The 17,636-nt window shown below is 37.1% G+C and overlaps 1 protein-coding gene across 1 annotated transcript in view; it reads left to right on the top strand.

The window, feature by feature from the left end:
• RORB (RAR related orphan receptor B) overlaps positions 1-17,636 on the top strand; it is a 124,798-nt gene that overhangs the window by 99,156 nt on the left and 8,006 nt on the right. Inside the window, 2 exon segments of the mRNA XM_030467586.1 lie at positions 1,091-1,492; positions 17,491-17,612. Of these exon segments, the coding sequence (XP_030323446.1) occupies positions 1,091-1,492; positions 17,491-17,612 (524 nt within the window).

Raw genomic sequence — 17,636 nt, forward strand, 5'->3', positions numbered from 1 at the left:
TAGAAAGAAAAAATGAGAACAAATCCCACCCTGTGTTAATCAATGTGATGATTGTGAACAGATCCCAGTTACAGATGGTCTGAAAATACTCAGAACTGGAAAACACATCTCATGATACATTGAAATTAGTATTACCAGAACAACATCCTCTTATCTGTGCCCTGATAAATTCTGCTGAAGGTATCCCTCATTTGTTTTAGAGCACAATTAACAACTACCTCTGCATTGAGATCCCTAGATCTAGCCGAGTAAAAAGCCAGAATTTACAGAGATGGGGTGGGAGTGGTAGGGGTAGATAAACATATATGATCCACAGTGTATGCCGGCTGTGGATTTACTTCTCCTCGTTCCACAGCAGTCAGCCCACAATTTTTTAAAATTCCAGTCTCAGTGTAATGAGCCCTGTTCCTGGGGAGAGGGGTTTATACTCTGATGTTTTCCTTCTTTTCTCATCAGGAGGAATGCATGGATTTATGCAGGGAGATTATGTAAATTGATTGTGTAAATCCCTGAGACTTTCCTCTGTGGAAAAGATGACATTCATTTGTGCTGTTTACCTCCAAATCTGTTGTTTTCCTCTAGGTTCTAACTCTAACCTGCAAGAATTCTTTTTTAAAGTTTGAAGATTACACCCCATTGAAAGGATGCAATTATAAGGCTTTAGGGTCTGTTTTCATCCAGAGTACTAATCCTGTTTGTGCACTGTTTAAAGAGTTGTGGAAAGTTGGTAAATCATATGGCATATGGATCTACATATGGATTTCATGCGTTTCTGGGCTGTTGTTCAGTGAACACAGATATAAAAGGATGCATGGTCTTTTGTAACATTCACAGAGGCAAGTGATTGACTGACTCCCTCCTGTCAAATAGGAGCCATTGTGGTCACCTTGTAAATCCAAACACTTAATATTTTTTCCTTTTTGAGATGCATATGTTGTAAAGCTTTGCACCCTCTCCCATTTTCACAACAAAAGACAAGTTTCCACATCAAAAGTAACGCTAAGAGTAAATATCAAAAGAGCAGAGGGGTTGAGGGGAATTAATTAAAAATGAAAGATGACAATGGTTTGCATTGTGCTTTTCTTTTCAGCTGTGAAGTTTGGAAGAATGTCCAAAAAGCAGAGGGATAGCTTGTATGCTGAGGTGCAGAAGCATCAGCAGCGACTGCAGGAGCAACGGCAGCAACAGAGCGGTGAGGCAGAAGCCCTCGCCAGGGTGTACAGCAACAGCATCAACAATGGCTTGAGCAACATGAATAACGAAACTGGCAGTAGCTACTCAAATGGGCATGTCATTGACCTGCCAAAGTCTGAGGGTTATTATAATGTGGATTCTGCCCAGCCTTCCCCAGACCAGTCTGGGTTAGACATGACTGGAATCAAGCAGATAAAGCAGGAACCTATCTATGACCTCACCTCTGTACCAAACTTGTTTACCTACAGCTCTTTCAACAATGGGCAATTAGCTCCGGGGATATCTATGACTGAAATAGGTAAGCAAAATTCTTATTACCCTAGTGTAGTCTGTGCATATATAAGATAGAGTGCAATCTTGCCTTTATTAAAATATTGTACAGGCTCTTCACTACAGTTATACAATAATTACATGTTCCGAAGTTTATACAGGCACACATGCAGGGAAAGAAAATCAGTCTGACAATAATTGATACAATATCAAGGCTGTTCTCTTTCAACCAAACTCTGCAAATTATGCAGTTTCTTTAACTCAGCAATTCATGTTCAGTTTATGAAATAGGAGCTCCAAAGCAGGTGATTAATCAATCAGAACCAAGTGATAATTAGTAGCGGGGAGCTTGTTTCAAATGAGCTCATTACTAGTGGGGTTAAATGTACTCTCCAACCAGCCATCTATACTCTTGTCAACACTCAAAATCCCCATGGCAGCTAATTCTAGGGTATTTATTGTCAAAAAGCACTAGTTTGCTACTTCTGGTGTGTGAATATATATACACAGAGCAAATTCACTGAATTCCTGAAGTGCACAAACTCTGAATGCAGTTGTGTGGAATGTCTCCTGCTTGAATGTCTTGGAGAACCTGTCCCTTGATTTCTTCTTTTAAAAGTAGCAAAGAGGCCTCTCTGTGAGATATTGAGATTTGAAAGACAACAGCCAAGGACGATTTTTCTCTAAGGAGGATTTCTGTTCATCTAATTCTCTAGTCATACCTCTTCAACACAACTGGAAGTACTACTTCTATTATAAAGAAAGAACATGAAAGAAGATTGGCGTCTTAATTAGGTTCTTCCCACCTCAACAAGTGAAGTATGCCGAGTCAGTTGTAGTAGTGAATATAATCAGAGGGTTACACTTTGTTAATGGAATTTAATTAAAATAAAGAAGAAGGCGAAAATATTATATTTAAGAGCACCTGTAACAATTTAATTAATGTCATATCTATCCTGGTCTTGCTGCCTTGTGGATGTACACATTAAATTGAGACAGATTTTTAAATTTATGTTTATACTCAGATCTACCAAGGGGTCATGGAGAAGTGTCATCTGATAGGTATATATTGCTCGATATATATAGATTAGTGGGACTAAACTAAATGTGATTGTTATCACATTTGGCTAGGCTGCTGGCCAATGAAGTCCAGAGGAATTTGCAGTACAGAGGATTACTGAGGAACTTTTGCTCCAACTTCCCTCCCAGCTCATGTGGCCATATGAATATTAGATACCTGTGGCTTGTGCAAATCTTAGTCCTGCAGCAGTAGTTCACAGTACTTGGAAGGAGCTGAGACACTATTTAAACAGTCATAAAAGCTGTTACCCTGATGTATCAACAGGTAATGCTTCCAGAGAGACTCAGAGTTACCAGAAATATGGCAGTTCCATGAGTTCATGAGTCCATGAGTTAGCCCAGTTACAAAAGTGGTGTCAAAGAGTGAATATAGTCATTGAACTATACCCTTAATATCTAAAGGATCCCTCTGAAGTCAATAGGATTTATGACTCATGATCTTTAGAGAATCATTTTACTTTTACTTTTTGCAGAGTTACTTAGAAATATTGCATCATTATTAGGTTTTCACCCATTTGACTTACTCTCCTAGACCTAAACTATCCAGCCCTAAACCTATTCCACATTTCCCATTCTTCCATATTCTGTGTCATCTAGCCAATATTCCCCTTCTAGAGCAAAGTGGGGAAAACTCCAGAGCATGGAGAGTAGGACGTAGCAAAGAGTTTGTCTCTTTGACAACAAAATTCATGTGCTGGGATTTTCTTCTCTTCTCTTTGAAATTGGAACTGAGGCTACTGAAGTCTTCAGATTTTGTCCAAGAACTATATGTCAATTTTGGCCCCTACAGCAGAGCATTAGGGGTGTTAGTGAGAGATAAGGTAGTATAAGAGATCAGCTGACACAATTTAAAAAATGGAAGAGGTATACCATAAAATATTGGGATTCATTCATAGGAAAATTATATTTTTAGTGTTTAAAAACAAACAGAAAATGCCTCTTAATGCTGCAGCCTTTCACTCAAAGCAACAAAATTCTAAGCAATGGGATGTTTTAACTATATTACAGTGTGTTTAAATTTCACAGCAGCATTGACTCTTATTCACTCCAATGAAATTGAAGAATAAGATCATCTCATGCTAGATAGAAGTTATGGCCTTAACTGTTAGATGAAATCAGAGAGACTATATAGGAGATGTAAAAGCTATACTGCACTGTGCCTCATGACTGATAGAAATTCCTTTATACTACCTTGTTTAGCAATATACTGAACTGTTGCTTCAGTTAGCGCAGATCACACTGGCTCATTTCCTTACTGAAGATTTTTTACCAGATTCAAATTTCTAGTTTTAGTTTTCTTACGGTCATTATACTCTTCAGATATATGTATTTTTTCAAGCATGGCCACACTTGCCACTTGTCAGATCTTGAGTGCAACCCTCTTATTTTTTTTCTTCATAAATACATGTGTGAAACTTCTTCCAACCTTGAGGTCCTAAAAGCTGCTGAAAGCTCTTCAAGGCACAAGAAGCCTAGAAGCAGTCATTGCATCTTCTGCATCACTTTCAAACCAATATCCAGTTCATTTATAACTTCAGTGTCATTGGTTGTTTTTCACTTGCTTCTCTCCTGTATAGGGAAGTTTTTATTCAGATACTTCTGACAGCACATTTCCAAGTTTGAATCTTATATTCTTTTTCTTATTTTTCTAACTTTTTCAATCCTATTATGTCTCCATCCTAATTGATGCTTTGTGACTCCTTTTAAATTAAAATTAGAATTATTTCTTCATTTCATTGGCATACTATGAACTCTCTTAGTTAAATTAAAACATTAAACATTTATAAAACGAGTTCTAACAATAATCCTTCCTGCAACTGACTAAACAACTTGGTGCAATTCCATAAACTACTTTAGTTTTCTTTTTTTTCTTTCTCTTAAGTAAGATTCTCTGAAAAAATCCAAATATCAAGTCTTCATTTCTCTGTCAGTTATAAAAATTATATTTTCTAAGATACTCTATTGTTTAATATACACAGTATTTACATTCTTTTCTTCACATGCCAGTTTTCTGATTCCGCCAAAAAAGAATCAAAATGGTCAGGCATACTTTGATCTTTTACAGTTCTATGATTCAATTTGAATGTGAAAATGCTCTTTTTCCTGAACTTACTTTCATCTACAGTAGAAGAGGAAATTTTTCAGCTTAACAGTTTGGACACTGAAAATTTTTGCACAACAAATGTTTCAACACATAATATTAAAGTGGCATAGCAAGCAAAATATAGCTTATCCTGCATTGCATACTTACTTGAAAATTTACTCTGTAAATACTGTGCCAGAAAACAAGTGTAGGAGGTAGAGATGCCGACAAATTAAGGCTATATAGAGCTTCTTCACACATATATAGTACTAGTATATTCCTCCAAAGGAGCTGAATAGACCAAGGCACAACTACACATTATCTTATCACTAAGAGAAGCAGGATAATGGCACCTGTAGTTGAGAAGGCTAAGAACAAGAGCAAGCAGAATCAATATAGACACAAATCTGTCGTGTAACTGCCAGAGCTTATTATGGAGAAAAGATGGATAAAATCAGGTAGTTCTCTATTTTGGAAGAACAGTGCCTTAGGCTCAGGCCTAAGACATAAGTTCAGTATTCCAAGAAACTCGGATACAAAGAAAAAGTCCAAAGCTCATAAATATGATAAATAATCCTGTATGATAAATAATCATGCAGGAGCAGAGCATGAGCTTGGCATCAGCTGTATTTCCAGACCAGCTACTTTTTCTTCTACAGGAGGAATTCTCATCTTTAATTCCTTGTATCTTGCTGAAGACTTGACCTGAATTCTTAACATGGTGGGCAGAGCACAAAGCAGATCAGATGCAGAAACCAGATGAGTTGGGCAGGCTCTTTGCCTGTCTTGCTGTCCCTATGTGGCATGACCCAGGTGTGTCCTGCCAGCCAGCAATGCTGCCAGCATGGAAGACACCATCTGAGGGTTCATGTTGCCAGGGTGCCTGTAGCATTTTCCTCCTTCTCCCTGACCACTGTGCCATCTGTACATCTGGGGAGGCAGACATTCCTCCTGCTGTGGTAGGAGGAGAGTGACTTTCTCCTGAGAGAGAGAATCACAGCAGTTGGCTTGTGTGTAGGAAATCCTAATGGCAGAAAGCATCTCTGTTTCCTGACCCTAGTAGCCCTAGAGGTGAATGGAAACACTTGCAACCAAGTGTGATTTTTGATTAGCAGGTCCTGAAGTCTTACTTTTAGGCTTAGTAAAATTAAAGACCATCTTGTTTAAATATATGTGCATAATATTATCCGTCACTCACCTGAGTGTCGCATTTCATTACAAAATATGTGGTTCAAATCTTGGTCCATAAAAGTTAATGAAAAGGCTTCCCTGTGTTGACTGCAGTTGAGATCACAAGCCTATGATTTTTTAAAGATGAGAAAAAATTATTAGCAAACACTTCTGTGGAGAAAAAAAATCGTTTAAGTGTTCATTAAATTTCAAATTGATACATGCCCAATAACTGTGTAAATTTAGGTAGTCAGTAAGGCTCCACTAAAGTTTATGGGTGGTCATATAGTCCAGCCTCCATAATTGCAGAATAAAAGTGTTTATGTATATTAACATGGCATGTCTTCAGCAACAGTGCTATTTAAAAGTACCCAATGGCTTTGAAAGCTTACATTTCTACCAAAATAAAAATCAAATAGCAAGTAAGTTTTGCAGGCTCTGGCTAGATCTTCCCTTCCCTTAGTCTCTCTGGCCCTCCTCTTCCATATCTTTCTTTGGGTGGGAAATAGATCACTAGGGTAGCCATGTGGTGAGAACTGGAGAAGGCACCATCTTTTCTACTCACCAAATTCACCATAACATACAGCTTTTTTGACCCAGACCTATTGACTATAAAATGCCTGTAAAGCAAAACCTGCAAAAAGTTTAAAGTCTGGTTCAGGAAAAGGAGATAGAAGAAAAATCCCCTTGATGACTGCAGATGACACTCTGTGCAGATGTAAGCTTTAATTTAGCTGTGTTCATAGATCCATGTCAGTACCTATAGTTAACAACTTTATATACTGTAATGTTACTACTTTTCCATTGCTGGAATATGATAGAGGCAGGAACTTAGCATTTATTTCATTCATTGTACCATCCTGAGAGGAGATATTCAACTGGAAACATTCTCTCAAACTCATCTGCTGAGGACATATTTCATAGCCAATCCCACACCTTTCTCCTTTCAATGGAAATCTTCCTATGAACTTTAGAAGACTTTATTTCTCCATGACTATACTGTTCATGGATGTCCACAGCACTGTGTTGCATATGCAATACATATACCAATATCAAACTGATGTCTTGAAAAGTGTTCTGTGCCTTGCTGTTGAAGGTTTCTAAAACACTTCTCAAATGTAAAAAACATTTATTACTATTTAACTGCCTTCTCTGTATCTCCAGGATTTGTTCCCTGAGACAAATCAGGTGTTAATGGACAGCTTGCTGAACATTTATTGGTCAGTTAGATGTTATTTGAAGGGATGCTAGGGGTAACCACACTCAAAATGCAGTCATCTCTTTAACTAAAACCCATAGCTAGGGTGACATGAACACCTGTGTTGATGTTTCCTTTACAAGGCCACTGCCCACCACGTAGTGAAACAGAAATTAGGCTTTTGCTGTTGATGTCCAGTGTAAATTTTCTTCACCTTTTTTTCTAAGCCATAATTTCAGTTGACCACAGCCAAATTTTGCCAGGCAGGTATTTACAGCCTTACAGCTGTATTTCATCAGAGCAACGTTGCCATCTAGCGAGCAGTTAAAAATGTGCAGGATGTGCTTCTGCACAAGCACCTTAGGGCACTGTATCTTACCATCATTACCTATTTAAAGGTGACAATCAGAATAAATCAATAATTCAGTTCTGTACTCATTTCAGTTTGTGTAACCAAACCTAGAACTTCTGCTACTTTTTTTAACTAATTGGTTTTTTTCCTCTTTTTTTTTTTTTTTAACACCAAAGAACAGAGATGGCAAGATCCAAAACTAATTTTACAGCATTGCGCAATTAGGAAAAACTTGACAAAAATGCACAGAAAATCAGAGGAGTAAATTAGAGCATTATGATGCTGAAGAATACTAGTTGAACTGATGCTGGAGTGCAGGGTGGTTTTTGCATAATTTTAGATTCTAGTGTTTTTAAGCAAATATTTAGAAATAAATTCAAACAATAAGAACGACCAATAATTCGGCAGAAATGTGGGGCAAATGTAATATTTCTGAAAGCTTTTAAAACTTTCTAGATCTATCTTCTTCCAGCTCCAAAATAGTAATCTATCTTCTTAAATTTTGACCCCAACCAGCCTACTTACAGATTTACATAAAGATTTTAATGAGTTTATGTTGCCCAACCTGGTAGTTAATGTGATCCAAATGTGCATAAATAAGTGATTATGTTGTTATCTTTTACTCAGTGCATATTTTAGCACTTAAGGAATATAGAATTTGCATTGCAGCTCTTGACATAGATTTAGAAAATAAAGACTGATTTCTAGAAAGTACTACATTTAAGCACCAGGTTTTTTTCACCCTGTGATTTTTAAACAACCAAGCATCCACTGGCTCACAGTAACTGCAGTGGACTTTGGATAAGTCATATGTTGGTTCTGGCAGTCCTGCTTGACTAAACACAAATTATAGCAGTTCAATGGGCACAATGCAGTGTGACTTTTTACTATCTCTAGTTCAAATTTATACAGTAAAGAAATTAATCTAAAACTATTTGAAAATACAGTAGATATCCTAAAAGTATACCTCAGATGGGGTTTTCCTGCAAATTATAAAGATTTTTTGCAATATCTTAAAGCAATTTGACTTTCCTTTCAGTTAAGTCAATTAATTTGTCAAATGCAGGTCAACTAGTAACATCACAACAATTTTGCTAATGATGGCCACTGGCACCATTCCTAGCTGGGGTTGCTCACAGTACAGACCATGCACTATAGATATTGCATAAAATGCCATTTTAAATATTGCCCTTTATGTTTATTATGGTGATAAGTGTTGCAAGTGGGAATACAGTCAAGAAATCTATTTACAAAGAGGCAAATACTTCTAGCATATGATGCATATTTTCAAGTAATAAAAATTTTCTATTAATTTTCTGCAGAACTCTAGATAATGAGGCCTCATCTTAGATGTGATTGTTACCATTTGAACAGTGACATCTTTTAACTGAGGTTGAGGAGGGAGAACATTTTATTATCTTTTTTTCTGTTTTGCTTGCTTTTCATATTGCTTTACTAGTTAATTAAAAGATCTATTGAACACTTTTTAAAACAATCTTATCTATATCTCGCATTTCTAAAGCATGATATTTCTTTAAAGTAGGTAAATTTCTAATCTACTAAAGCAAGTACATAGAATTTCTCCTTTTCTCAAAGGATTTTAATATTTTCTTGCATAACCGGACTATGACAAAATATGTTCATTCTATTGAGAATCTGAAAAGCAGGTAGAAAGCAACCATTTGTAGCAGTCAAAATATGTAAAATGCCATATCATACATCCTATATATTAACAACTATCATAACAATCCTCTCAGGAATACTGCTGCACTGTGAATATTGTCAAATACCAACACAAAAATCACACAAAAAGATCAATGTGAAGTTAATGGTTTAACAAGTACTGAGGCATGCTGTTGATGCCAGGCTTATAAATACTCATTTGGCTGACTCCCTGTCATATGCTTCAGAGCCTCAATATCAGTAACAGAAAGAATGGTAAATAATGTTCTGCAATAAACCCACAAAAAGAGAAGGACAGAGCAGATACCAGAGCACAGGGTGCCTGGATGATATGAAGGTTTTTTATTGCAGGATCATGTCTCACGCGTATTCCGTGAGGGGGCAAACGTAGCACTTCAAATGAGAATCAGGAGTCAAGGCAGTGATGATTTAGGAATCACTGAAGTATATGAAAATGGCATACTATTTGCAAAAATTGGTATGGTTTGAATTAGTGGTGTCTCATTTCTTCTTCATCTGAGCAACCCATTTCGATCACTGTCAAAGTTTCCTGTCCTTAGTGTTTTTTCTGGGCAGTCAGCACCAACAATATGTATATTTTGTGCTGAGAGCTTAACCCGGGGTACGTCTTGTATTTCCTTGTCATCCTGGAAAAGATTGTTTGATCATTCTTTAATCCTGAGGCACAAAGAAGCCAATGCAAGTTTGGTTTTAAGAACTTACTTCTTACCCAATAAACATGCAACATCCTAAATTTGACTTTCTGAGGCCATACCTCACTTTTTCCCGCTGCATGCATGGGCCAAACTCTGTATGACAGATTTCTTCACTTACTTCATGCTTTTCACTATTTCCTGCCTTATTATTGAGAATAATGTAATTCTTCTTGTTATGCAGTTGTGATGTTTGTTCTCAGCTCTGAGCATAATGATGTCTTTCTTCAGTCCATTCAGTTTTGACACCTTATTTCACAGAACAGCATCAAGTCTTTTATAGAAGGCTGAAAAAAACATGAAAGAAAGCTGAAGTGAAACACACGGGAATGGAACATCAATGTGTATAGTAGAAAATGCAATGCAACAAGATGTAGAGCTAAGAAAAATGTTGAAACTGATTATCAGAGCACAGTTTTTATTCTGCAGTAGACTTTCAGGAATGACAGATACATGTCGATTGGAATAGCAGTATTAAGGCATGGAACATTTCCTTGTGTTCCTTCCTGACTGCATGGGCATTTTTTCTCTTGATCAGTGAAATGTCTGACATTGTCTACGATAACTAAATTGTTTCACTTCCTGACACTTCATGCTGACACCACTTTGATGCAAATCAGATGCCATACTACAGGAAAACAACCACTGCAGAACATTTTGACATTACTTTTAAAAGCATTTCTATTCCTAGATTGCTTAAAATTTTTATTAAAAGCTAAATGTAAGCCTGTGAACAGTGAAAGAATTTCTAAAATATGAGTTTAGTCTCTTCCAGCCATTTACAGACTGTGATGGGGCAAACCCTTCCAGCCCTAATTTAAAAACCTTAATATTCCAATTGTTTCATGCATATTTCTTGATTACATAGTGAACAATGTCCACTCCAAGCAATGTTTGCTTAATTGTAATAAATAAAACCATATTCTTTTTTTGGAACAATCTCAACTTTCATACAAAGATTTCTTTGTGTAAGCTATGCTGAAAGAATTTAAGAAATAGCTTATCTCAATATATTTGTGATAATTATATGGTGCCTGCAGAGTCCATGTCCCGTAAGCTCTTGCAATTGCCTTGGCTGGAGATTTTGCTGCCAGCTAAATTATTTCTAATTAGTACAAAATATACGTTTTTACTCAATTGGCTGATACCCAGGAAAAGTATTATTAAGTGGCAACCTTTAAGCATTTATAAAGATCCTTTAGGATTTAACAGGCTTCTGGTTCAACCTCTAGGTTCCTCCAGATTAGGACTTCATTCAATTGTATTGTTATTTCTTGTAATTCATTATCCTTTTATTGAAAGGCAAATGAAACACTGATATATTTCAAAGGGGGAGAGCAGAAATACAGAATTCACACACATAAAATTTTCTTGATGTGCAATCTGTTCCTGGCAGTAAGTGTTCAATAACTTAAACACAAGGAAGTGTTATTCCTGAATTTAATTCAAGCACTTCTAGTCTCATATAAGTCTTTTAATGTACCATATCATCTTCCTAGGCTGCATATTGTGGAGTGTTACAAATTTATTAAACAAATGGGGGTTATGAAAATTGCTAGTCTATCTAGCAGTATCTATAACAGTTCTTGAAAGGGAAATCTTTTGTGTATTATGACATTGAGAATGCCAGGGACAGATGAAAAATGGGATGAACTTTTTTTGTGTTCCTGCCTTCCTGCAAAAAAAGCTTAGTTTTTTCAGCCAGTTCATTTAAAAAAAAAAAAAAAAAAAAAAAAAAAAAAAAAAAAAAAAAGACCCACTATTTGTGTTTGACAGTGACCATAAGGCATATTTTTATTTTATTCTGTACATGACTTCCACTGCTACTGTTTTTAGGAGTTTTTGGAGGTAATCCTTTTCATGAAACCAGTATGCAAAATTTTAATTTGCAGTTACACTACCCTTGAATTAGGGTATAGAATAGTGTTGATCTGATACTAGCTAGGCATTATTTTGGGTCAGGGAATGGAGACTTTATTTAAAAAGTCATGTTGAGATTTTGATGGTTGTACGAACTGATATGCATGCTTACAGCAGTCAGCCAAAGCTGTGGTGTTATTGCAGCATTAATTCAAAGTGGATCCCTGTGAGAGCTCAACTTAGGATATAAGCTGAGATGAGCTCTTAGCTACTCAACTGGATCCTAAGGGTAAGTGGCAAATTAAAAATTCATTATTCATTTTAATTGAGGATGATTATCAGTGTTTTAGGAGCCACACTTCAAAGTTCTCCAGTTCCCAGTGCAAAAGAGGAGAATTCTGAGAAAAACTAGAGTCTCTCCTGAGAAAAGAGAGACAAATGAAAGAACTAAAGAGCCTGTAGGAATCAGACACTGCTGAGCACTGTGGATAATTTCCACTTAGCAGGCCAAATTCACAGCTGGTGAATGTTGAGTGCAGTCCACAGAGTTTTTTTAGACCCAACCCCGCCAGCATTGTACTTGACCCTTAGTTGGAGTTTTTCCTCAGTATTATAATTTGAAATGTCTAGTTATTACAATGAAATGTCTAATAAAGGCATGACTGACTCATCACCTTATGATAGACCCCTGCAGGTCTGTATTATGCTGATTTATACTTCCTAGGTTGCGATGTTTGGTTTTCTGTATGTAGTTGGGTTTTAAGTAGCTACTAATTCACTGGTGCAATACATGTTTGAGATATAACCTTTGAAGAATGCATTTCGTGAGGTGCTTACTGAAATCTAAATAAAGAAATTACAGCAGGGAAAAAAAGAAAGGGGGAAAAAGAAGTGTAGCCAAAACTGTAAACAGAAAACAGAAAAGGTGATTCTCTGTTCTGGAAGTTGTGAGGTATAGTCCCAAGTCTATGCAAGAGTTGTATAGTTTATGCATTGTTGCTCTTCATTTCATCACCATGTTTTGGTGATGGAATGGGGCTTTTGTAGCCTTGTTGTCTGCCCAATACTTCTGTCAAGACCGTTCAATACTCCTTTAGCTAATGTCCAGCTTCAGTGAAGGGAAGAAGAAGGCTCAGACACTTGGGTTCCCACAAGTCTGGCAAAAAGTCTGCTCAGCTGGTAAAAGAAAAAAACAACCTCAGGGAAGGTCAGAATTCATGACCCAGGCTTATATGCACCCAAAAAGTTGGTGACTGCTGGCCAATTGCCCTGAGCAGACCAGTCCATGGTACACCCTTATAGTGTCTCTTACCCACCCAGTCAGGGGGAAAGGGAGGTCAGAGGCAGGTGGTCTTTGACACGTCTGCAGGAAACCTGGATGGGTTTGCTGCACTAATTGTGGTATAGCTTACTTCACTGTTCACTGGGACAAACACAAAGAATTAAGTCTTTTTTTCTCTCTGTAGTTTTAGGCACATGTGGCCAAATTCATATTCTGCTTCTTCTGCTGAAAAAGCATTGATCTCTCATATCCTTCTCACCATTATCTTGTCTCTGTCCTGTATTCCACATCTCAGCCTCTGATTGCTGCTTTTCCCAGATAGCTTCGTTTAATTCTGTTAGCAACCCTGAGGTTCCTTGTAATGCTTTGGGACAGTTTCCACTAGTATTTGTACATGGCCTCAACACTCTTAGTTTGTAACCACCAAGCTACAAGCCCCTGAGAGCATTCCAGAGATGCAGTGAAGGGTTGTAACCACATGATCGCTAAGGTCCCTTCCAACTCAAACGACTCTATGATTCTATTTTCATTTATTCTATTATCATGCTCCTTTTCATGTTGTGCAACCTTTTTTTCACCCACAGTACATGTATATTTTTATGCTACATTTTTGTTGCTACAGCTAGTCACAGAGATTGAGATCACCTCATCTGACAAGTTGCATGTCGCAGAACATAAAATTACTTACATACATACAGTATTTCTTTCTGGAGACCCACATTTTTTTCTGAATGAAAGTAAATCTTTTTGGTAGATAATCACTCAGCTTCCTGATGTACAACTTCCAGGTTTTTCAGGACATCTCCTACTTTTGATTTTGACTTTGACTATCTGCAGAAGCAATTTTTTTCCTAGTTTGATCTTTTTTGTTGTTATTGGGTTTTTGTTTGTTTTTTGTTTTTTTTAATGAATCATGGGGATTGTACAGAAAGGCTCTGTTTTCTGAAAAATTCTGAGTTTCTGAAAGATTTCAAGGTGCCAACACTAGAATTCTACCGGTACTTTAGAACCAAGCTATCTAATGTTAATGCTTCTATGCCACAGTGGAGGCAATTTGCCAGGATACAGTGTTGCTTTCAGATTTCTCATCAGGTAATTTCAGAGGTGATTTTCCAGATTTTTCATCAGGTGATCACCCTGCAGAGTAGGAGATATATCCCTAATGTATATAAAAAAAGGGAAGGAGTGAAGCACCTATTCTACATTTGTGTTATACTATGGCAGATAATTTTTTCAAAACCTCCAGTTTACAGCTGCAGTTATTATAATGGTGGTGCAGGCTTATTAATTCTTTCTGTTGGAAGTACTAATTTTCACTCCACTGTCGCAGTAGTTGGTCCTTGTAAAATAAAACGTGGCAGACTTTGATTCTCACACCTCAGTGGGCAGCATCATCTCTATTGTTTTCCTTTTTATACAGCAAACTTTGTAAACCTGCTGTAGTTTATATGAAATAGAGGCTGACAACAGTTCAGGAAGAAATGCAGTTCAAAAAAATTGTCTTTTTTAGTCCTTGCAGTCCATCCAAGCTGTTGTGTCTATGCAGCTTCACAGTATAAGGGGATCTTTGAAATCTCTGATACAAGATTTTTGAAAACAAACAAAAAAATGTCACCACTTGATGCATGGACTAGCTGTGGAAGACTCATCTAGCCTGGAGAACAGGGGGGGCAGAGGTGCTGAGCAGCATCCCAGCAGGGTAATTCCATAGGACTGCGGCCACAGCATCTGCATCAAGGCAGTATCTCTCTTCAAACTGTATGAGATTGTTTGCTTTCTTTCCTCAATGTCCCTTTTTTTTTCTATTATAATGAAAGAATTAATCTGTTGAACTTGGTTACCTTCAATGTTTCAGAACTGCCTCATGGAAAGGTGTCACAGAAATATGTCATATTTTGCTTACAGAGCCGTATCTGTACCATGTGATGGTAGAGATGTACATCAGATGTCAGAACATTATTGCCAGTGGTTTGTTGGAAGGTATTCACTGAAACATGCACTGATATTAACTTCAGTAGTGAAAAGCTGTTAAAATCTGAAAATGTTAGAAAAAAAGGCCAGGGTCTTTGAAAACCTTTGAAAATTATGTTCTTCACCTGCACTGGCTCTTCTGCTGCTCCGAGAAGTCAAGAAAGGTTATACTTGTTTTAATTTTTGCATCTTGTCAGCTCAGCACACCAAGTGTACACAGAACTTCAGGAATTCCAGGAATTCCAGCTTTGAGCATAAACCAGCAGCTTCCTCCACTGCCTATGCCCAATGAGAAGTCCTTTCCTCCCCTGAGGCCCAGTGTACACTTTCTATCACACATTCAGCCTTGCCTGGCCTGCAGCATAAGGGTTTCCAGTCTCTGTTGCACGTGATTCCTCTTTGGATGTCAGCATGCAAAGCCCCTCTTTGCTGCAATTGTCTTAGGCCTTTGCATGTCTAGATGGGTTTTAATATCAGACTAAGTATGTAAGGAGAAGATTTATGTGGGTATAACACAGGATAACACCCCTAAAACAACCCTGAAGAGTTTATCAGTTCTTCAGTCCTAAATACGTGAGTCGTAGGAAAAGGAGTGGAACTGAGGATCTTTGAAGTAATGTAGAGATACTAATCAAATATATTTTGAGGTTGGTGCAATGAAAAGGTCTTATTCTCAGACTGTTGTCATAATATCGTCTTATCTGATTCAAAATAGCATGGTTTTTTTAAGTCAACAGTATGAATACTTTCAGCTTGAGTAACAAATGGTGAAGCTAGGACAGCTGGACTAAGAAAAGCAAAAGAGCAAAAGACCAACCAATGGATACAGAAAGCAAAATCCTTCCCCATTCAGGCTGTAGAGCTGTAATTGAAGTTACATTGAATTTGGAAACAAGGCCTAAATGCCAGTCTAGCCACACCTCAGCTCTGTCTGGTTAAATCCTTCCAGGAACATAAATGAAAAATCCTGTAGCTTAAGATTAGCTTCTTCAACCAGGTTTGCCATAATCAAGGAAGTTTCCAGAAAGATAATTTTGTTAAAACTGTTCTTTAGATAGAACATAAGAGCTTACATCTGAAATTTATCTTTCTAAAAAACCTGGGTCTTACTTGTTATTCTTAATTTTAAAAATGCAAATAAACCTTTGTTGACACTTTAAAAAATATTTTTTAGTTCATCATTCCTCTATTTCAACTTGGTCATTTATCTGTCTGGTTTTACTGTAAAAGGCAACAACTTGCCATCTTGGCTTCAGACTTACATCCAGCCTTCCAAAAAAGACCAATGAATATATCCCTGTACTTGGTAATAACCACTTTTGGCTATCTTTAGACCTAAGTCAATTATTCCATCAGGGAATGTAAAGATAGCATGGAACTTAAAAAGGATACCTGTAAAGATTTAATTGAGCAGGTTTTATTGTTCCTACAAAAAGCTGGAGCTGTTTTGTGTTTTCTTCATCACCTTTCCACTGATTCCTAGCTTATGAACTGTGAGAGTAGTGCAGACATCTCTCCTTTAAATAGGGCTCTTGTGGCAGAAATAAATATTTACATTCATTTTTCAGCTTCTCTTATTGATGGTGTTTTTAAATTCAGTCAACATTTGGCCTAAGAAACAGTCTTATTTTGAGACCCCACACACTGATTGCACCCACTGTATGCAAACTATGGAGGATGTGAATGAGTAAATGATGACATTCTTCATCCCAGTTCTTTCTACTTCCCATGCTCAGGTTTGGCTAATGCAATGTCCTTTCCTTTTTTGACAAATATTTTCTGCAAAATGCCAGTTCTTCCTTCAACAACTTCAGTTCAGTTCTGTGCCTTTGACTTTGTTCCACTGTTTAAAAGGTATTCTACCTTAAACCATGTCTTCAGAATGAAGCACTGAGCTTCATTAGACATATGGGTGTCACAGCTGCAAAATCAGGTAACTTAATCCTGTATGTGACAGTCTCCTCACTTTTCCTTCTAAAACCCAGACTACTATTTCTGTCTTTCATCCCTTGCTAGCATCAGCCTCCATATTTGTGTTCACTGAGCTAAATCACAATTGATCTAGCTGAAAACTAACTTGAGCAAAAAGGCAAGAGTCCTGTTTTCTGTTTCTCTGTAATGAACCACCCCAAGGCAGAGCAACTGCCATGTCAAAATTCAGTAGCTAGAGCTGGACAGCTGCATAGACATGGAGCAGACATAAGTGATCAAGTAACCAGGCATACAAATGACAGTTATTTAAATACAGACAAAGAAAAAAAAAAAGCAAAGAAACAAAAACCACACAAAATGCCAAAACCAACCAAACCCAAAAAAAACCAAAAAAAAAAGCAAAAAACAAAGCATTGATTTCCAGAATGAAAGATTCTGAATAGTTCCACAAGATTCATTGTTCATGTGTAGATCCATTATTTATCAAGCATCATTTGTCTTCACATTGAATACTGAAACATTTTGCAAAAGTCCTCTTCAGGAATAAAAAAATTGAAAACAAAAAGCAAAAAAACCTACAAAGGTAATATTGGAAAGAGAAGAGGGTGGCTTTTTTCAAAAAACTTTAATGTTTTTAACACTTTACTACTGCAGATCACAGTTCATTGTTTCATGCAAGCTATTTTTTGTTTGCTTCTGCAGATCGAATTGCACAGAACATCATTAAATCTCATTTGGAGACATGTCAATACACAATGGAGGAACTACACCAGCTGGCGTGGCAGACCCACACATATGAAGAAATTAAGGTTTACCAGAGCAAGGTACAATCCTGCAATATTCCTTTT

This window comes from Calypte anna, chromosome Z, assembly GCF_003957555.1.
Source record: "Calypte anna isolate BGI_N300 chromosome Z, bCalAnn1_v1.p, whole genome shotgun sequence".
NCBI lineage: Eukaryota > Metazoa > Chordata > Aves > Apodiformes > Trochilidae > Calypte > Calypte anna.